The following is a 22,508-nucleotide window of genomic DNA, read 5'->3' on the forward strand; positions in this document are numbered from 1 at the left end:
TTCAATGAAATGGTACGTGATGGGCAATTTTGAATGCAATTTTTGTGATCAGCAGCCAAAAATCTATAAGGAACATCCAACAGTGTACAAGAAGCAAAAAACTTTGTTCTGCAGTGTTATTATAGTTTTCTCCAATTAATCTAGACATTTCTTATTAAAATGTAGCGTATACTTGTAAAGAAAACTTTCTTTCATTTGAATAAAAAAATGTTATTTATATAAAAAGACACAAAAACACCAATTAACCCCTGCCCAAGCATCAATTACTACACATATCTTGAGGTTTAGTGGCTTATGTTCAAAATTTTATTAAGCTACGTTTTGTTTATGATCCACCAAATTGTACAGCATAAAAAGTGTGACTACTAATTCATATTTTAATAGTACAAAAGTTTTAAGTTCTTAATTTTATAAGGCAATATTTTTAAAAATCCATAATTTCCCACAGCTTGATAAAATGATATTTTCTGTAACCATCACCTCTTCTCCATCTTATTCACCACCCTTCCAATAAGTATGAAATTTAATGTAAACTACCAATTATAAAATTGCCATTACTCAGACAAACCATAATTGTTTATAGATTTCAATTTTGTTTGATTACAGAGCCATCAAATAGAAAATCAGACCCCTCTTGCTACACCTACCTACACATCCTCTTTTTCAGGATTTGTTAAGTTTTCTAATACATTTATTTCTACATTATCTATAACCAATAGAAATCCATGACTTTCATCTACCAAATAATGTATTATATTACATTGTGCTCTCAACAGAGAATTGTCAATTTCTCTTAGTATAAGCTTCATTCCAGCTGGAAAGATAATAACTAGCTGCATGAATTTGTAATGACTGTTGTTGCATAGTTATAAAGCCAGAAAAATTGTAACATTTAGAGAAACTTATCTATTTTTTTGCATCTCATTATTCTATGTTCTTTGATGCTTACATAGTTAAATAGAAAATTATTTTGTGCATTACTATAACAAGATTAAAAAAGTAGGGTTAAGTGTCATCAACAGTCAACAACAAAAGAAGACATGGGTAAATATTTCTTGTTTTTTATTGTTTATTCTTTATTCATTGTAAAATAAATTAACACAAATGTAAAAATAAAGGATCTCTTTAGATTAGTTAAGGTTTAATAAGTTAAATAAGTAACAATACAATAAAAGTATTTCATAAGGCATGCACACAAGCAGCTCAGAATAGCTCAATGGTAATGTTATTTGATAGTGTAATATGAGTAGTATATTCCCCAGATTTTTCACAACTTGTAATGGTGTGAACAGTGGTTAGACAAGGTTTAAAGGGACAAGGCAACAAAACAATAAAATTTAATTTTAAGTAGATGTATACTATTATGAGTTTAAAGTTAACTTTGGATAAATGAATGTGGTTTCATATTACAATTTGAAGTCATTTTAAAAAGAAAACGAAAGAAATTTAGATTTATTGCAGTTCTTTTTGGTGGTCACTAGGTCAGTAAAATCAACCAACCTCATACAGAGTTCAGTAGAGAAAATAACAGATAAGATATAAACTTTAACTGAAAATAAACATTTGAAATGTATTTAGGAAGATTTAGAGATCACACAAATGAAATTTGAGATTTCTGAGATGAAGATGTAAAAAGTGATTTTTAATCTTAACATAAAAATCACTTTTTACACAGACTATTCAAAAGAAATATGCAATATTCATAAAAATATTTTTTAATTTATTAAAAATACTTCACTAAAAGTATGAGTAATATTCACCTAAATACTGTCAAATTTTGTGAACATATAAACACTATATTAAAAGTTAATAGTACCAAATTTATAATGACAAGTTGGTCACATGGGCAGTGAAATTGACCAAGCCCATATTCAAAGAGTTAAATGGTATATGAAATTTATAACATTAAGTATTGTATTGAAGAGTATCGGGTCTACAGGCAAAACATCAGGGACTAATAAAATACAATCCAAAAATATATTACCTCTGTGTGCCTCTGCAACTCTTGAAGTAATCGAGGATATTTTTCTAATCTTCTGAATGGTTTGCTGAGCCCAGAACTTAAAAGCAGGATTCCTGGTGCCATAGCCCCATGTACTTCCATAAACGTGCATAGTGCATTTCTAGAAGGTAATATAACAAGCTAATTATACAACTGTGAAATATATAACTTCATAATAGTTTGAAAAACAGGGAAATATTAACATTCTCTTAAAATACTAACAAAATATCTCCTTCACCCAAGAAGACAGAATTATGAAAACACCTAAGAGTTCATTTAAAAAAAAAAAAAAAAAAGGGGTCAACCACTTAGGTAATTTAAAACAAACTTTAAATCTATATAAACATATTCTGACACTAGTTGATAAGATAATATATTTAAATTTCAGCCTGTGTCAAATGCATGAAGAGAATTGTATCTATCTTCTTGTAACTAGAATATCAGATGTTTGTATATACACAAAAGGAGGAACTTTTATTTACCAAAATATATTACAATGCTACTGAAATTTTAACTTACCATCAAACTTTATATATCTGCACATAGTTAGTCCAAGTAGGACCAAAAGATAATTACTACCTTCATTTTCCTCCTCCTTCATCACGATCATCACCAACACAAAGGTAATGTGTTACTGCTGTATCAGGTATTATAATTATTTTTTCAATATAATTGTGTATTCCCAACTTGAATTTATCAAGGTCAGTAATTACATAGTACATAAAGTCTGGGGAGGGGTCTTAACAATACACAGATGGCCAGCTAGGAACATATGCAGATAGCAGAGATAGCACAGTATATTTTAAAACACTGATAAATCTCAGTATTATAAAAGCAGATTAGACAACTTACTTGTGTGTTTCAATCACAGATACAGCTTTAGCATGATTTGCACAATAGTTTAAGTGAGCTACCTTCAGATGAGAAGCAGATTGCATGAACACACCCCCTATTCGCTGATCTTTGGCATTTTTTCTGTAAGAAAATGTTTAGACAGGTACTGTAAAGAATAAATCTTTAAAAATTACTTATTGCTAATTCACTACAAACAAAAATAAACTGAAACAAAAGTAAAACAAATAAATTATAGTCATATAATAATACTTAGTGAAATTAAAATTTTTTGAAAGACACTGTTAATAAGAAACAAAAAAATCAGAATTTTTCAAAAACTTAGCCAAGTGACTGCATAAGTATTAAAACTATAATACACTGAGTTTTAGTACAAATCATAAAAGCAAGTGCTTCTATTGGGAAAACAAAAATAAATTTGAAGCCATATCATACTGTTCTAATATGCAATTCTAAATCATAATCTTAGCAATTTTTAATCTTATATAATTGAAACTCAGATTAGAGATATACTTTGAATTAAAGTTTTTGGATTTTTGCATAGTAAAATCCATAAAAATGGTAGAAAATATCAATAAAAGCTTAGTTTGGCATTAAAAAGACTGAAAGTATAAAAATTATAATCAATTACAATATCTTTCATTTTATATAAATAACTAATACAATCTTTACATTAAAAACTTTTTTTATATATTAAACAACAAAGAAAATTATATGTGGACTAATCACTCTACCAAATAAGAAAAGAATAGCACATTTTTTGTTAAATTGTTTGATCTGACAGTTTTATAAAAATGTCACAATTTAAGTAAATAACATTGACTAGCTATATCAATTGCCAACACATTATCAAACAGGTTTTCAACCATGACAGGATACTTTCAAAAATCATTGAAAATGTTCAAAACTCTGAACTAAAATTTATGAACCTGAAAAACAAGTACAATGGACTAATGTACATTTCTATTAAAGAGAAATCAACTTCTGTTTACACAAAATTACTGGACAACAGAATTTCCCTTACTATCTTCTACAGTTTTGTCCAACTCCTAATTTTTCTTTCATGAAAGCATTTCATGTTCTAAGAATCTTCTTTATATAAATTAAAAGCCAAATTTAGAATCATTAAAATGTTAACTATCAATCTTCCTAATGCAAGATAAAAGACCACTAATAAATGCTTTTCAAACTTTACAAAATAAAATCTTACAACTAACAATTTATACCAATTTTGAAACCCAGTTCACCTATCCTAACTATATGAGTTCCCTAAAATAAACAAAACTGTTACTTAGATGTTATAATCTTTTTAAAGGCTTAGCTTCAAAATGAGAAAATTCCTACTTCACTTCTACCCAGTATAAAAATGTATTTGTCAAAAACCTCAGAATACACTAAACAATTTCAGACTGAAATACACTTTCTGAAACACATTAACACTCCTACGAAAAGTGGGGCCTAATAGGCCCCAGAGCAACTTGAAATGTTATTAATATTTGGCTAATAATTTTGTATTTAAATGAAATTGCCATTTAAATCCATTAATGTATGGATTAACGAGATTCCCACTGTCCCTATCTACTATCTAGCAAAACCACAGCCAGGGGAACGGGCTTGAAGAAATCAAGACTAGAAACGTCTTTTCGTAGGAGTGTTAAGCTAATTGTCCAGATCAAGAGGACCCTAACATTCAAGCCAATTGAACACTGCTGGCAAGATAGACAGCAACTAGTCAGAAACACTCACCACTGAAGTTAGTTACTCTTAGTCATGTAAAAAATTTGTCAGTTGTATAGCCTCCATACCTAGCATAACCAGAAACATATATTGGCTTATAGTTTGAACTTCCAAATGTACAGTTATCAAGTAGGTGACACACAACCATATACATTATAAGCCAAAGTAAAAATTACATGGTATGGTCTAAAATATTAGTATTTTCAATTTCTACTACTCATAATATTCACAAATAACTTACCAAAAAGCAAAAGATCCTAAGATCAATAGTATCATCATCACCAATAACACTGTCTAATATTACGGATAAATCTTGGGACAAAACATGTTTAAAATGGTGCCATCGTTGAGAGTCATAACAACGGCAAGACAGTAAAATGTGGCTTACTGTGACCTGAGTGTTACACAGACTACATATTGGTGCATCAGTCCCAGATAAAAGAAAACAATGAGTTAAAAAACTGTGACCAATGCATAGTCTAGTTAGGACAACTTCCTCTTTCCAATCCTTACAAAACCAAGATGCCCAAAGTCTAATAAAGGGTTTTATTTAGAAAAGCTTGTTTTCACGTTGCTCACTCCAAGTTAACTGCCTTCAATAAAGGACCACAGTCCATGTATGGAACAAGCACAGCAGTGACAGTGCCATACCAGACAGATTTAGCTGCAGTGTCAGCATGCTCATTCCCGTGAATACCAACATGGCCTGGTATCAAGAAAAACTGGATACAAGTAGATGTTAAAGAGAAATGGGTCAGTCGGTTTTGAATATTGGCAAGAACAGGGTGTGAACTAACGTGAAGTGATTCCAGGACCAGTAGAGAACTAAGGGAGTCAGTATAAATAGTGTAATTTGAGTACGGACTAGCTTCTATGTGATCCAGGGCAAGAGAAATGGCATACAGTTTAGCAGTCAACACAGAAGCTATAGGAGGGATTCTGCACACAACCACCAAACCACAACAAACCATGGCAGAGCCATCTGTATAAATAAGAATGGAAGGATGGTTTGAAAGATGTTCAGCAAATAACAGCCAGTCAATCCAATCGGGAGTGTTTGCTTCTCTCAGATGACTTAAAGATAGGTCACATTTGGGGACTGTAATAAACCATAATGGGATGGGCTGACAAGTGGAAACAACATTATCCAAGGGCAGACTCAATTCATCCAACTGCACCTGGATAGGAAGGCCAAAAGGAACAATGGTAGATAGTCTGTTCTGAAAATGTATGGCCTATCGAGGAATGAAAACATAACCCCAAGTGGGATGCTTTGGTAAGGAACGAAGTTTTGAAGCATACAGTAAAAAGACAGTTGCAAATGACAGAGGTGCAAAGAATGTTCATGAGATTTTGTGTATAAACTCTGAACTGGGGAAGTGCAGAAACCCCTGGTTCAGAGCCAAAATCCCTGATGATCCATGGGGTCCAGAATCTTCAAGGCCGAAGTCCTAGAAGAGCCATAGACCAGTGATCCATAGTCTAGTTTCGATCAAATAAGAGCACGATATATCTTTAGCATAGAACATCAATCTGCTCCCCAAGTGGTGGAACAGAGAACACGGAGAATGTTCAGTGCTCTTGTACATTTCACCCGTAGCTGCTTAATGTATGGTATAAAGGTCAGCTTATGGTCAAAGATAAACTTCAAGAACTTTGTCTCAGGGACCACAGGCAGCACAACTTCACCGATATGAAGACCAGGATCAAGGTGAATACCCAGTTGGTGGCAAAAGTGTATGCAAACTGTTTGAGAGAGAGAGAGAAGTAAAACCCTTCTGTGTAGTCCACTTCAGTAAATGATTGAGAGCAGTCTGTAGCTGCCACTCTATACACCTCATGGTCGATGACTGACATGAGACGTGAAAATCGTCAACACAGAACCTGTTTGAAACAGCAAGAAGGAGTTGTTCAGTGATGGCATTAATCTTTATACTGAAAAGTGTGACACTCTAAACACAGCCATGAGGAACTCCAAGCTCCTGTAGAAAAGAACAGGAAAGTGTTGAACCCACGTTAACTTGAAATTGCCAGTCATTTAAAAAAATTTTAATAAAAATAGGCAAATGGCCATGTAACCTATATAAATGGAGGTCTTGTAAAATGCCATATCTCCATGTAATATTGTAAGCCTTCTCAATGTCAAAGAAGATGTTATTTGAGAAAGACTTATCTGATTGACAATTCAAGTCAAATCAAGTGGTCCGTGGTGGAGCGGTATTGTTAGAACCCACACTGAGTAGGTGAAAGTAGGTTGTTTAATTCGAGGAACCAAACAAAATCAGCATTAACCATCCTCTCTAAGGTCTTACAGAGGCAGCTTGTCAAAGCAACTGGACGATAGTTTGAAGGAATCTTGGGATCCTTCCCAGGCTTAGAGAAAGGTAGGACAAGCCTGGCACTAGGCATCAGGAAAAACATTCTCCTGCCAGATCTGGTTAAAAACAATCAGAAGAATAGCAAGAGAAACAAGAGATAGATAGTGCAGCATGTCTTAGTGTACATACTCAGGTCCAACCAATGTACTGTCAGACCAATGAAGGGCCATTCTGAGTTCCACCAGTGTAAAGGAATGATTTTTGTCATAGAGACAATCAGCTTGAAAGGAAAAAAGTGATGCTCTGCCTGAGTCTTGATGACTACAAAGTTGGTAGAAGAAGCAGAAGTCCTAGATACCTGGCAAAAGCTTTCACCTAGAGTATCAGCAATGCTCCTGGTATCAGCTACTTCCTGGCCATCACAGAGCAAGATTGAAAGGGGAACAGAATTATATTACCCACTGACCTTTCAAATCTTGTTCCATATTACTTTGGAACTGGTGGTAGAAGATATGCTGGTTGTGAACTTGAACTTAATCCGAGATTCCTCCTGGCTTTGATGTCTTATCCACTAAGCATGTGCACAGGCCTGTTGGAAAGCAACGTGGTGTGAGTGTGGGATACCTAAGAAAAGTGTCCCAGGCCAGTTTTTGAGCCTTCTGTGATATGTGGCAAACAGGATTCCAACATGGATAAGGATATCATGGAAAACGTGTCAAGGTTTTAGGAATACATTGAGCAGCTGCCTGTATAATACAGTCAGTTACTGCTGCCACACATTCATCTAGTGATAGCTTACAGACTATGGCAGGATTATGTCCTGCAAGAGCAGTGAAATAGGGCCAGTTTGCTTGATCCAACTTCCACTGGGGCACACAGGTTGGGTGGCATCAACCACAGCCAGTCTCTCAAAATTATAGGAAAATGATCACTGCCTCATGGATTATTGTCAACCCTCCATGAAAAATGGGAGAATAGTGAAGGGGAGCAAATTGAAAGATCAGTAGCAGTAAAGTTCTAGATGCATGAAAATAAGTATGAGAACCACAATTGAATAGAAAACGGTTGTGATCAGAGAGCATACATTCTACAGAGCGATCCCTCCTATTGATATCAGCACTTTCTCAGAGTGGATGATGTCCATTAAAGTCCCCCAGGATTAAAAAGGACACAGCAACTGTTCAATTAGAGTATCAAGGTCTGATACTCTTGCAATTAAGATAATCTGCCTTGAGGGTGGCAGGTGGACGTGGTGATGTAAATGTCAGAATGAGGACATTGGTCAGCATCGTAATTCCATCTTTGCAAGTGGAGATACCTCTCACTGCAGAAACTCCTAGAATGGAAAAACCAGCAAGATACTCTGATTTGGAGATTTTCTCCAAATCCCTCTCAACGATAATTCCTCCTAACGAATTCAAAGTATCACAAGGCATAACCTCAATAGGTATATCCCCAATCGCCTTTGAATGCAAGAGGAGTTCACTGTGTTGAGATGTGGATGTTTCCACCATTTTCACCAAATCAAAGCTTCTTTACCAATTCTGGAGAGCCAGTAAGTCCCTTTAGCCCCTTCTGAAAGAAAAAGGGAGACATCTGCCCTAAAAGTTTGTCTGAAAAAGGTTTGTAGTATAAGAAAATGAGGTACAGGTGTTACAGATGTTGAAGATTGCTGCACAAAATCTTCACAACGTGGTCATTTACCTGTGGACTGTTTGTTCACTATTTAAGGTATTTTTGGAGGATCTATAATAAAAAAGGGATATTTTGGTGCCCACTGATCCCACCCTCCATGGAGTCCTACAAGGGGACACACTACAATTCCAAACAAGCACACTGCAGCAATGCCAGGGTTTCGTGAGCACTATACCCAAACACCAGCATCATAAAATGTCCACAACACCTGTTGAGAACATCCAACATTAGTACTTGATTGACTCTAGCCCAAGTGAACCAGCCAACTGACCCTAGGGGGGGCTACCCAGAGGAGGTAAACTGAAAGAACAGAACCTTCCCTGGGAAGTCCCCTCACCACGTACAAGAATCCAGATGGAGGGGAAAATGCGACAGAATAATGTTTACATAAAAGAACTAATGAAGATAATCAGACAAGTTATAATAAACAAAAACCTGTTAAAACTTCTTCTATAACCTTGCTTAAGTCTCAGTATGTTATATTTATCTTTGTGTTAAAACAGAGGTGGAAATAAATGCCATTTTTTGTTTAACTAATTTTCAGTGTAAAAATAAACTTTTTAAACAGAGGGAAAATATATATACATGCCAGTATTTTTCATATTCTTTTAAAGAGTAATAGAAATTTTTAAAAATATTACTTCATTTGTTTTAGAAATTTAGACTACTAGCATGCAATGTTCAATTTCATTCCTTCTAGAAAAACAAAGCTACAAGCCAGTATAGAAAATATTAAACATAAAGGTGTTAAAAAGTAACACTGTAAATAAAAGATAAAAATGTATTAAGAAAATATCAATTTGGTAAAATTACATTTATAGTTGCAACTGTTCACAATATCTGACTCACTTTCTAAGACCTTCAAGTTCATCTAATAACGTTGCATGGCAATCCACTAATTCATCAAGGTTTCCTAAGAGTGTGCCAAACTCCTTTTCATTTAATCTAAAAAAGCAAACAAAATAGTTAGAAGGTGAAAAAAATTATATTATCAAGATCCCTACAGCATCAATAAGCAATTGTCAAAATTTAAGTATAGTTTCACCTAAAACTTCCCTAAATACAGTGATCAAAGGAAATCTCTCATATACAAATCCAGAACATTTATTTCACTGAATGTCTGAGACATCCTGACATTCACATCCAAAATTTCTATTATTAAAACAAGTGACCAAAATAACTTGACATTTTAACTCAAAAACCATTACCTCTAGTGAGACTAAAATAAACTGACTCTTATAGTAAGAGCTCTGTGACTTGACCCTTTCACAATGGGCTTAGTATAATACCCGAGTTTACGTACATGTTAGCACGTGTTAAGTATTCATATTATAACTTTTGATGCAGTGAATTTTCACACAATTTACTAGACTTTTGTAAAGACTGCAAGTGTTTTGTACACAAAAAATCAGATTTTTAATAAGATATTTTTCTTAAAAATTTGTTTGTGAAAATAAGAGTTTGTTTCATAACTTATCTGAGTGTGAAGTGATTTCCATATTATAATTAAAACACCATTCTTAGTCCTAAAAATCTCAAATTTTATTCTTATAATCTCTAAAACCTTAATAAATTTCAAACATTTGTTTTCAGTAAGACTTCAAATTTTGTCTGTTATTTTCTCTATCCTAGCTTTGTGGAGTCTGTAAATTTCACCTACCTCATAACTGCCATATCCAATAATATAAAACTGACCTTTAATCTTTACAAAGTGTCCTGGTCTTACATGTGTTTTAGTGGACTAGAAATATTTTGTGATATACAGTCATATTTCAATTACTATACATTCTGTAAGAATATAGATTATTACTATTTAGAACTACATTATTAAACTTATTTTTCATAAAGTAAAGAATAGTAGATAAAGAAGTAAAGCAAATGATTATCTCTTATTTACATTCTATAAACTCGGTTGCTGCTTGATGTAGGTTAATAAACCTTATGAAGTTTTGCATGTGAAGGATATGAAGTGAAATAATTTGTATATACACAATTTGAAAGAACCAAAAATAATGAATTACTATATCAATACCACAGAATTCCACTATAATTTATCAAGCTTAGTAACTAAGCTGTATTTAGAATTTAAAAAGTATGAAATTTCAAGCAGACTACACATACAACCTAACACCTGGAAAACTTGGTTTAAAAGAATGAGGCCTTTTAACAGATTGAAATGACTGACAAAACGACTAGTGGAATATTCTAAGTTGTCAATTGATTCTTCACATAAATATATTGAAGTAAGTATGTATAAGAGACCATTTTCAAAAATTGAAAGAGGTGAATGTTTGACAGCACACAAGTCATATTTCAGCAAAATGAATACCTATGAAGTTCTTATTTATAATACAGCTTGTCAATAAAAGTAAGATAATTTCCTAATTCATACAGAACTACAGACCTATTATCTTGAGATCATAAATATCTAATTTGGACCAGTGCCGCATTCAACATACCTCCATTTCATTGTGTGATTCTAGTTAATTTTAGGAAAGGAGGTGAGTACCATATTGTAAATTATAATTTTCCTACCTTGAAAATGATTAGCTTTTCATGTTCAGTGCTGCCCTCTAACTTTACTTTTTTACTAACACATCTCTTATGCTCCTCTCTGCTGGACTTCGAAGAGTCCAATATCTCTCTCATGCACATCATTATGCATCGTTTGTTAACAATGTCATACTCACATGATGCATATTTCCCTATACTGCCTACCCCTCAAGGAACCAGTGGGAAGTATGAGAAGAGGTAAGCACCTATCAGAAATACATTTTCAGAGTAGGAAAATTATAACTTCAGATATGGTACTTACCTTCTTCTGCAGGATTAGTTAGAATCGCACACTGAAATGGAGGATGGATCAGTGCAAGGGAGAAACAGGTATCCCTAAAATCATCCAAAGGATACCTTTGATCATGAAAGAAAATTGGAGGCAAAGCACCACTTCTGAACTGGGTACACTTTTTGCTTTTGTATATAATTTGGGAAACATAATGACAGAAAATGTGAGCTATTATGTGGTTAGGGTGTGTTGGACCAGACCCAGCAGGTACCCAGCATTCAATACCTTCTCTACAGGGAACCAATATCGTACAAAAGTAGGATGAGGACTCATTCTGCATGTGCAAATGAAATATGAATGCAACTGGTGTAAAGAAATGTGACAATTGGTTGATTCAGTCCAAAACACTTTCTTTGTAAGAAATTAACATCTAGTGAGGGTGGAATGAGGACACCCTATCTATACTTGGAAGCCACGTTTTTGTTTGTTTTACACCAGCAGACGACCAGCACCACCCTACTCTCAGTTGAATGGTTACAGCCATCTATGTGGAACCCAACCAAAAATGGCAAGGACTATCATACTTCACTTGAAGGATGGAGGAAATAACCCACTGGGGAGTCAAGAAAACTGATGCCACAGGAGACAGTGAATGGGTGACAATGAAACCCTACTTTGAAAAACAAACCATGAGGTTTTCACTCAAGGCATTAGAGTAATGGGCAAATATTTTCTTTATCCATGTCACTCCTGAGTGGTATGGTCTGGAACAGACATTTATGAAGCAAATAGGAGGTTTTTCACTTACAAGTGATCTTGTGGAACACACCACCTCTATGATGACCATGTGGAGCCAGGGATGAGAATGCAGTCAACATGACATACAGTGCAGATTTAAAAAGGTAAAGAACACCTAGTCAGGCACCACACACCATAGAGTGAGATCCAAGAGACTAATGCACAGCAAGAGATCCTGTAAAAAAAAAAAAAAAAAAAATTTTTTCCAATTATCCATGATGCATTGAAATGTGAGTTATAGCCACAGGTAGTAGATGTTACTTCGAGGATACAAATACTGCAATTCAAAAAAAATAATGGGAGATAAATGTTGGTATGGTGAACAACATACCCAAATATGGAATCTCCATTAAAACAAATCTAGAGAAGAGTAAGAGAAAATTGTTATGAGGCAGATAGTAAATGAGGGAAAATAGCAAATAAGAAGGTGACATGGGGAATAAACAGAGGAGCAAACAGAGGTAAAGTAATGCAATAGTATATTACACAAACATCTGGTCTGGAAGCACCAGAACATGAAGGCAGCCAATGCATTTGGAAAAAATGGAATGAAGGATAAGAACAGGTTAAGGAAATATGTTTTGGTGGTGAAGGACAAAGGGAATGGGGAAAACAAAATGGCAACCAATGTGAGAACTAGAATATGCTGCCAGGAACCAAACAGTAGCCAGAAATGAAAATGAAGAACAGGAAGATTGAGAAGTAGAAATAACAACTGACTGAAGAAGGAAGGGGAAAGATAGGGAGAATAATTAAAACTGGAGCAAGAGAAAACCATAAATGAGTGGGCTAGGAAGAAGCAGTCCAAAAGACCAAGAATAAAATGCTAAGGAGGAGGAAACAAACAAACAATGTAATCAAATAAGAGAATAACTGAAAGGCAACTGTTCAACCAAATTTTGATGAAGGCAGCCACAGCCAAAACCCAGTGATGGGGAACAGAGGACCAAACTAGATGGTAAAACGTGAAACAGGAAAATGTACCAATATGAGAGACAAACCAACATATGCCAAGTCAGTGAATTCAAAGAATTAAGGCATCTTGTACGTGCCATGAAATCAATCTAACCTGATCATTTTGGGTCAAAACAATCCATCTGAAAAAACATGGGGATTCTAAATTGATGTATTCACTGAAATGGTTGATTGGTTGGTTGGATAATTTAGTGCTTTATGGCACAAAGCAGCCAGGCTATCTGCATCAAATAACCAGTAAAAAGGTAAAAATAAATTAAATGTAGTAAAATACACAAAAGGAAATGAAGGTAAAACAAAACAGCAATGAAAAACAGAAAAAGCATAAAACTAATGTTGACACCTAGTCTACAATATTGAGAGAAAGCAGAGTAAGAGAAGTTGTAAAGGACTCTCTGTAGCATAATGGTAATGATCATAACCTGCCAGGAAGACTAACTGGTAAGTACAAGAACCACTGTTAGTCTCCTAAAGTTGGCCTTTCCAGTCCTGCTTCCAGGTTGTGTCATTATGGCCAGTATCAAAAAGTAAAATAATAAAAGTGTTAAAATACATGCAGCAAAATTGTAATAACATATCACCAGGACAACTAATAGGTAGTTCAAACAGCAGCATTAGTCACCTGAAGTTAGTCTTTCCAATTCTGGTGTCGAGTTATTTAATGTTATAGCCATTTTCCAATTTCAAATCGAACTAGAGTGACTCTTAAAAAGGAACCACAATTAAAAAGGTGTAATGAATAAATATCGAACACTTAAATGACATTAAAAAGATTAATGGCCATTAAAAAACTAAAAACATTATCAAGGTGGACAGTGTCACCGTCACCAATAACACTATCTAATGTTACAGACAAACCTTAGGACAGAACATGTTTAAAATAGTGCTGCCATTGAGAGTCGTAACGATGGCAAGAAAGTAAAATGTGGCTTACAGTGATTTGAGAGTTACACAAACTACACACTGGTGCATCAGTTCCATATAAAAGAAAACGATGAGTTAAAAAACTGTGACTAATGCATAGTCTAGTTAGAACAACTACCTCCTTCTAAACCTTATGGAAGCTAGATGGCCAAAGTCCTATATAGGGTTTTATTTGGAAAAGCTTGTCGCGTTGCTCACTCCAAGTTGACTGCCAGCTGGCACAAAGCCAAGCTTTAAATACAGGACCATACTCCATGTATGGAATAGGCAAAGTGGTGATAGTGCCAGAGCAGATAGATTTAGCTGCCATGTCTACAAGCTCGTTCCTCGCAACACCAACGTGGCCTGACATCCAGAAAAACTGGAGAGAAGATGTTAATGAGAAATGGGCCAGTCAATTTTGAACATCAGCGAGAACAGGCTGTAAGCCAATGTGAAGCGATTCCAGGGCCAGTAGAGAACTAAGCGAGTTGGTATAAGTAGTGCAGTTGAATGCTTAGCTTCAATATGATCAAAGGCAAGAGATATGGCATACAGTTCAGCAGTGAAAACAGAAGCTGTAGAGGGGATTCTGCGCACAACTTCCGAACTGCAACAAACAATAGCAGAGCCCACACAGTCACCTGATTTGGAACCATCTGTATAAATTGGAATGGAAAGATTGTTCGAAAGATAGTCAGTAAATAAAAGACGATACTTCCAGTCGGGAGTATCTGCCTTTCTCAGATGACATAGAGAATGGTCACATTTGGAGACTGTAATAAGCCATGGTGGGATGGGCTGACCTGTGGATTCTGCAATGTTTTCCAAGGACAAACCCAATTCATCCAATTGCACCTGGATGCAAAGGCCAAAAGGAGCAATGAAAGATAGCCTGTTCTGAAAAAGTATGGCCCACTGAGGAAGGAAAACGCATCTCGAGGTGGGATGCATTGGTAAGGAATGAAGTTTTAAAGAATATAATAAAGACAGTTGCAAATGGCGAAAGTGCAGAGAAGGTTCATGAGATTCTACGTATAAGCTTTGAACTCGGGAGGTGCAGAAAGCCCCAGTGAAAAGATGAAGCCCTTGATGATAAATGGGGTCCAGCATCTTTAAGGCCGAGGGTCTGGCAAAGCTATAGACCAGTGATCCATACTCGAGTTTCAATCGAATAAGAGCATGATACATCTTTAACACAGAACATCAATCCACTCTCTAAGTGGTGGTAGAGAGGACACGGAGGATGTTCAGTGCTCTTGTGCATTTGACCCGTAGCTGCTTTAAGTATGGTATAAAAATCAACTTATGGTCAAAGATAAGCCCCAAGAACTTAATCCCAGGGACCACTGGCAAAGAAACTTCACCGATATGGAGTTCAGGAAGAGGGTGAATACCCCGTTGGCGTGGCAGCAAAAGTGCATGCAAATTGTTTTAGAGAGAGAGAAATTAAAGCTGTTCGCTGTGGTCCACTTCAGTACACGATTGAGGGCAGTTTGTAGTTGCCACTCAATATACCTCATGTTTGACGACTGACACGAAATCTGAAAGTAGTCGACATAGAGCCCATTTGCAACAGTGAGAGGGAATTGTTTAGTGATGGCATTAATCTTTATATTGAAAAGTGTGACACTCAAAACAAAGCCCTGAGGGACCCCAAGTTCTTGTAGAAAAGAACGGGAAAGTGTCGAACCCACATGAACTTGGAATCTCCTGTCTGTTAAAAACTTTTTAATGAACATGGGTAAATGGCCACGTAACCCACATATATATATGGAGGTCTTGCAAAATGCCATATCTCCATGTTGTGTCATAAGCCTTCTCAATGTCAAAGAATATTGATACAAGAAATTTGTTATTTGAGAAAGGCTTCTCTGATTCATATTTCAAGTCAAATTAGGCAGTCCATGGTGGAGTGCTGTCATCGGAACCCACACTGGTAGGGCGAGAGGAGGTTGTTCGATTCGAGGAATCAAACAACACGAGCATTAACCATCCTTTCTAAGGTCTTACAGAGACAGCTCGTCAAAGCAATCGGACAGTAGTTTGAAGGAATCTTGGGATCTTTCCTACGCTTAGAGAAAAGTAAGATAATAGCCTGGTGCCAGGCATTAAGAAAAACATTCTCTTGCCAGATCTGGTTAAAAATTAGAAGAATATCAAGAGAAGCAGGAGAGAGACAGCACAGCATTGTCATAGTGTACATCATCAGGTCCAACAGATGTACTGACAGACCAATGAAGGGCCATTTTCAGTTCTACCAGTGTAAAGGGATGATTATAGTCAAAGAGACAGTCAGTTTGAAAGGAAAGATATGAATGCTCTGCCCGAGTCGTGATAGCCAAGAAGGTGGAAGAACAAGCAGATGTGCTAGCTACCCGGCAAAAGCTTTCAACTAAAGTATTTGCGATGCTCCGGACATCAACTACCTCTTGGCCATCAGAGAGTAAGATTGAGAGGGGGACAGATTTGTAGTGCCAACTGACCTTTTGAACCCTGTTCCATATGACCTTGGAACTGCTGGTAGAAGATACGCTAGTTGTGAACTTAATCCAAGATTCCTTCTGGCTTTGACGTCTTACCCACCTAGCATTTGCACAGGCCCGTTGGAAAGCGATGTGGTTTGAAAGTGTGGGATGTCTACAGGAAGTAGACCAGGCCTGTTTTTGAGCCTTCCATGCCATGTGGCAGGCAGGATTCCACCATGGACAAGGATATCGTGGAAAACATGTCGAAGTTTTAGGAATGCACTGAGCAGCTGCTTGTATAATACAGTCAATTACTGCTGCCACACAGTCGTCTTATTGATGGCTGACTGACGATGGCAGGATAAAGTTCTGTGAGAGCAGTGAAAGTGGACCAATCTGCCTGATCCAGCTTCCACCAGGGCACGTGAGTAGGGTGGCATCAACCAATGCCAGTCTCTCTCAAAAGTATAGGAAAATGATCACTGCTAAATGGATTATTGTCAACCCTCCATGAAAAATGGTAGAATAATGAAGGGGAGCAAACTGAGAGATCAATAGTGATAAAGGACTGACTAGGTGCATGAAAATAAGTGGAAGAACCAGAATTGAAAAGAGAAAGATTGTGATCAGAGAGCATATGTTCTACAGAGCAACCCCTCCTATCAATAACAGCACTTCCCCAGAGGGGATGATGTCCATTAAAGTCCCCCAGGATTAGAAAGGGAGATGGCAACTGTTCAACAAGAGCATCAAGATCTGATTGATCATATGTCTCTCCAGGGGACGGGTACAGAGAACAAACCGTGATGGTATGATCCAAGGAAACACAGATGGCTACGGCCTCCAAGGGTGTGTTGCGTAACAAAGACAGGATGGACACATGCTGATCAATCAACAGTGCCACCCCTCCATGTACTCGTCCATCACACAGCCTGTCATTTCTGTACAGAGAAAACTGCCAAAAGGTGACTGTATCGGCAGGTTTCAAAAATGTTTCTTGTAAGGAAAGACAAAGAATGGTAGGAAGCAATCAGTGTTTTGATGTCATCCAGATTAGAATGTAAACCTCGACAGTTCCATTGTATCAAGGTGACCATTGTTAATGACGGCTGGGCGAACTGGCTGGAGAACCCTTCTGTTTACAACCACATCTTTTTTCCTTATTCGATTCGGAGGAGATCTATCGACCTGCATGTATCCTGCCCTGGGTCAATTGGGCAGGTCTTTGTTGTTGGAAGGGAATTCCAGTGACTGAGGATGCAAGCAAATGATTTTTTTGCATCTTGGGGTAGGAGAAAAAGATGTATCTAAAGAGATGCCTGTATTTGAAACCAAAGGATGTGGATCTTGGGGTTTGTTGGAATGTATGGGAGGAACAGAGATTGGTGTAGAAGTTGATTCATCTACCTTTTTGGAAATGATTCTCTTGGAGGCACAGAGAGATGACAAAAGTAGGAAGGGTGAGAACCATTGCAGTTGACACAATGTGGGTCCGTATCACACTCATAGGCATCATGGTCCTTGTCACCACAATGAGCACATGTCAGGGAACCACGACATGACGTCTTTGAGTGGCCGAACCTCTGACAATAGAAACATCGGAGAGGGTTTCGAATGTACGGCTGTACCCTGCAATTTGGATAACCCACCTTGATGGTTGCAGGTGTACGTGGTGATGTAAATGTTATGGACAATGTAATGAACAAGGATGTTCATCGGCAGTGTAACTCCATCTTTGTGAGTGGAGATGCGCCTCACTGCAGAAACTCCTTGAGCGGAGAAACCAGTGAGAAACTCCGACTCGGGAATGTTCTTCAAATCCCTCTCAACAATAACTCCTCGTGATGAATTCAAAGTAGCATGAGGGGTAACCTCAATAGGTACATCCCCAATTGCCTTTGAATGCAAAAGGAATTCACTGTGTTGGGATGTGGATGTTTCAAACAATGTCTCCAGATCAAAGCTTCTTTACTGACTTTGGAGAGCCAGCAAGTCCCTCTAGTCCATTCTGAATAAAAAAAGGGGCATTTGCCCTAAAGGTTTTTCTGAAAGAGAATATAAGAAAATGAGGTACATGTGTTACAGATGTTGAAGATTGCTGCTCAGAGATTTCAAGACATGGTCGTTTACCTATTGACTGTTTTTTCACTAGTTTATTTAAATTTTCCATAGGAGAATCCATAGGAAAAAAAGGAAAATTTCAGTACCCACTGACCCCAGTCATCATGGAGCCATACGAGAAAATGCAGTACAGTGTCATGCAAGGACATTGCAGCAACGCCAGGATTTCGTGAGCATTATACCCAAACACCAGCATCAGACACAATGTACACAATACCCGTTGAAAATGTCCAAAACTGGTATTTGGTTGACTCTAGCCCAAGTGGACCAGCCGATTGACCCAAGGGGGCCACCCAAAGGCTGCCAGTCTACAGGAATTCAAGGCCAAAGTGGTGTGTTAAGGTTGGACCCCTCAACCACCAGGGTCCTCTCCTCCCCTTCACTGGTTGCGACACACGACAAAACACGTGGGTGGATGTTTAGATCCCAGAGGAGTTAACCAGAAAGAACAGAACCTTCCCTGAGAAGTCCCCTTACCATGTACAGGAATCCACACCAAGGGGATTCACTGAAATATGAGCCACAACTGTTAAGTGGTCAGACTAAAACATGACCAATTGATTGCTAGCAATAGAAAACAAGAATTTCAAGGCCAGCAACTAGCAAGAAGCTCTAGGACAGTGATAAGAAGAACCTAAAGCCAGACTGTGGTCAACACACACACCACAGCCCTGAAGGGACACATGCATCAATAGGAGAAAATCTATCTACAGAGTAAGGGATACAATTTTCACAGAAGTACAAACCTCAACCAACCACAGTAATAAAGAATGGGAATAAGAGAATCCAAAGGGACCTAAGCAAGGTTCCATCAGTTGTGGAGAACTTACTAAAGGGACCTCAGACAAGTTTGACCAAGGAGGAGGACACAAGTTATCAAAAACTATCCCACAAAACAATAGACCCTCTAGAGAAGAGAAGAATGGAGCAGGCCACACCAGAAAATAAAGTGAAGAGGAGAAGGTTGTAACAGATTTGGAAGTGCAATTAAGAACCCTTAAAGAATGAGAGCCTGGATAGTATGAATGAAAGAACCTCATTTGGCTGAAAAAACAGCCCATCAGGATACCATCAATAAGGAGCTAACAAGTAGGATAGGTTAACAATCTTTCAAATTTGCAAAAAGAAGCCAGTCATCCTTCTGAAAGGAAAAGTCCAATTTGAGGAAACAAAGTTGTAGAGAGAAGAGCTACACCAATCAACAAAGGGAAAGGAACAAAATTAATACACCACCTCACAGACAAGATGAAAAAAAGAAAAGAATGTCATAAGATGGAATTTGGAGATAAACATTGGAGATGATATTCTCAGTCCTTCAATGATCCTTTATAAAAGACCACCAAAATGAAGGTAAGATGTCCTGGTGAACTGAGGGAAGTAATTAATTGGAGTGAGTATTCTTTTTTTGTAAAAATAAGGAGATATAAGTAATGAAAAAATGAAAGGACAGGGATCTTAAAATTAAAGAAAAATTGACAAAACATCTTATACTTGATAAATATAGTCCTCAGAATCCACAAAGTGGCCAAAACAGAATCCACAGGTGGAATGCTGGAAGTCACATCATAAACCAGGTTGGGGGTTAGAAACCTGTCTAGATCTTTGTTAACTATGTCAGATACAAAAGGCACAGGTGAAAAACAGGTATTGGAATCTTCCAATACCAACAGGGTGGAGCATAAAGCTTATGGCATATGTTAGTAAAAACATTTGCAGTTAGAGGACAGCACCAAATAAGAATAGCTAATCTTGTAAGCAGAAGTAAGTACCATATCAGAAATAAGTAACACATGAATACTCATATTTTTAACTGTAAAATTTTCTTAAAATAAGCCAAGGAAAACACACTTCCAGAAGTTTTGTTCTTCAAATGTTTCATATCATAAAAATAATATCTTAAGTTAGTTAATTACCGAAATGTTCATTTTCGTTTTCCTCAGTAAAACAATACACATTGTTTGCCAAATGTTAGAACCTTTCTAATTTTCAATTTCTACAGAATGTTAACTAATACATGTATTGTTTGGATTTTTTAAGTCATTTAATTCCACTTAAGCAGCCTCATCACAAAAATTAAATATATGGTTGCACATTAATCCATAATCGTCTTTCTACATTCATAAATGACTTGCAAATCTTAAAAGCTACCAAATTTCCCAAATTTGGCAAATATCTCATGAAAAATAACATGAATAATTGCTTTATGGGTGTATTCATGTTATAGTTATCATCAAAGACTGAAGCTTTTTCCTTCCATAAAGCCTCTATTTGGTATATACTAGATAGTAATATTTTTGCAACTTGTAAAACTTGAACTCCACAGACATGGGATCAGTCCTTTTGACTAACTCCATACTGGAGAATCTGTGCTTATTATAATTCTGAATTTATTTCACATATCACAAAATTTAGCAAGCTTTCAGTGAACTTGAAAAGTATGTCTTACATAAAGTCAGATTGTATTTTTACTAAAGATTTGTCTGTAAATTTATGTCTGACTAAGGTTTTGGCTAGTCAGGATATAAGGTGATTTTCATGTTAGGAACAGAAATAGTCTTTTTTTGTTTCTTACAATTTCTATATTTTATTTACTTAATTTCGTAAATCAATTTCAAACGTTTTTGGCAAATCTTTATACTTTATCTCTTACTTTTTCTACCTTAATACTAACTGTAGCAAAATCATTCTTAATGAAAGTTGAAAAGTACATTGTTTATAAAGTGACTATAGATTGTAACAGATTATACTTGTTTATCCTAAACACCCTAAAAATCTAAACATTATCACATCTGCTTTCATTTAATTTTATTGTTTTACTGCCCTTTGCAGTCTAACTACTAAACTAAAATAAAGTAAAAATTACCTGGATAAGACCATAGTTCAAATTACAGTAAACAAATATTAAATTACATATCACACAAGCAGTTTATGTGAATATCTCACAGGGGAATTTTTTATTTAATTGTATTTTCTTATTTCATGTAATACTTTTATAACAACAGAAAAACATGTACATTAAGAACAAGAAATTTAGAACTTACATGTGGTTCTCATATTTCTTTGCTGTTGAAGTCTTGATAAAAGTTAACTGTAGTTTTTGATAGGGTTGTTGTTGGTATTTAATTTCTATTTATTTCACATTTCCAGTTTATAATGCAAAATAATAACATAACAATGCTTATAGCTTATATAATTCAATTAACAGAGTTAGAAGTCATTTAAAATAACTCCCTTAACTAGCTTATGTGTTTCTGTCATAAGCAATCATGAATTTGTACACTGAATAATACAAGCACACTGTTATCACAGATAGAAATGTTTGTATGGAAGCCAGCAAATTAAAATATTCTCTTTTTATTAGTTATAAATAATCCAATAGAAAATGTGAGATATAATTACCGAGATTATTTTGGAAAAAAACAGTATAAGAAGGGCATGGAAGTGGGTTTTGTTTTATTGCATGTATCTCATGAAATGTGAAGGCTACAAATTCACATTTCAGCTTAGAGTTACAAATAATACAACTATGAACTTTGTAGGAAAGTCAGAACTTCATTTAAGAGAAAAAGATAATCTGAATTAAACAACTGTGACTGAAGAAATGTCATGTAATACATTTAATTTATTAATTGAAAACTAATATATTATTCAAATTTGAATTATAGATTATGTTTTCTTGCTAAGCTTACTGATGAACATTGATAATAAAACTGCTTAATTAAATTCTGAATATAATTCATGCACTTTGAACTTGACTATAAACATAAAGTTAACTTTGCAGTGTACAGCACAGTTACAGAATTTAAGCTATGCCATGTAAAGCTTTAGTTGATTACCGACACATTGTACAATTC

At 36.0% G+C, this 22,508-nt stretch overlaps 1 protein-coding gene across 8 annotated transcripts in view; it reads right to left on the reverse strand.

Annotated features, from left to right (window-relative positions):
• Positions 1-22,508, reverse strand: part of LOC143232823 (rho guanine nucleotide exchange factor 7-like) — a 113,147-nt gene that overhangs the window by 65,192 nt on the left and 25,447 nt on the right. For all 8 annotated transcript variants that reach the window (XR_013017786.1, XR_013017785.1, XM_076468737.1 and 5 more), the window contains exons 6-8: positions 9,454-9,549; positions 2,855-2,977; positions 1,985-2,123 (exon numbers count right to left, since the gene is read on the reverse strand). Coding sequence is in view for 6 of the 8 variants with exons in the window: in XM_076468737.1 (XP_076324852.1) it covers positions 1,985-2,123; positions 2,855-2,977; positions 9,454-9,549 (358 nt within the window). In the remaining 2 variants the exon portion in view is untranslated. The remainder of the gene's footprint in view (positions 1-1,984; positions 2,124-2,854; positions 2,978-9,453; positions 9,550-22,508) is intronic.

Source organism: Tachypleus tridentatus, chromosome 11, assembly GCF_004210375.1.
Source record: "Tachypleus tridentatus isolate NWPU-2018 chromosome 11, ASM421037v1, whole genome shotgun sequence".
Taxonomy (NCBI): Eukaryota; Metazoa; Arthropoda; class Merostomata; order Xiphosura; family Limulidae; genus Tachypleus; species Tachypleus tridentatus.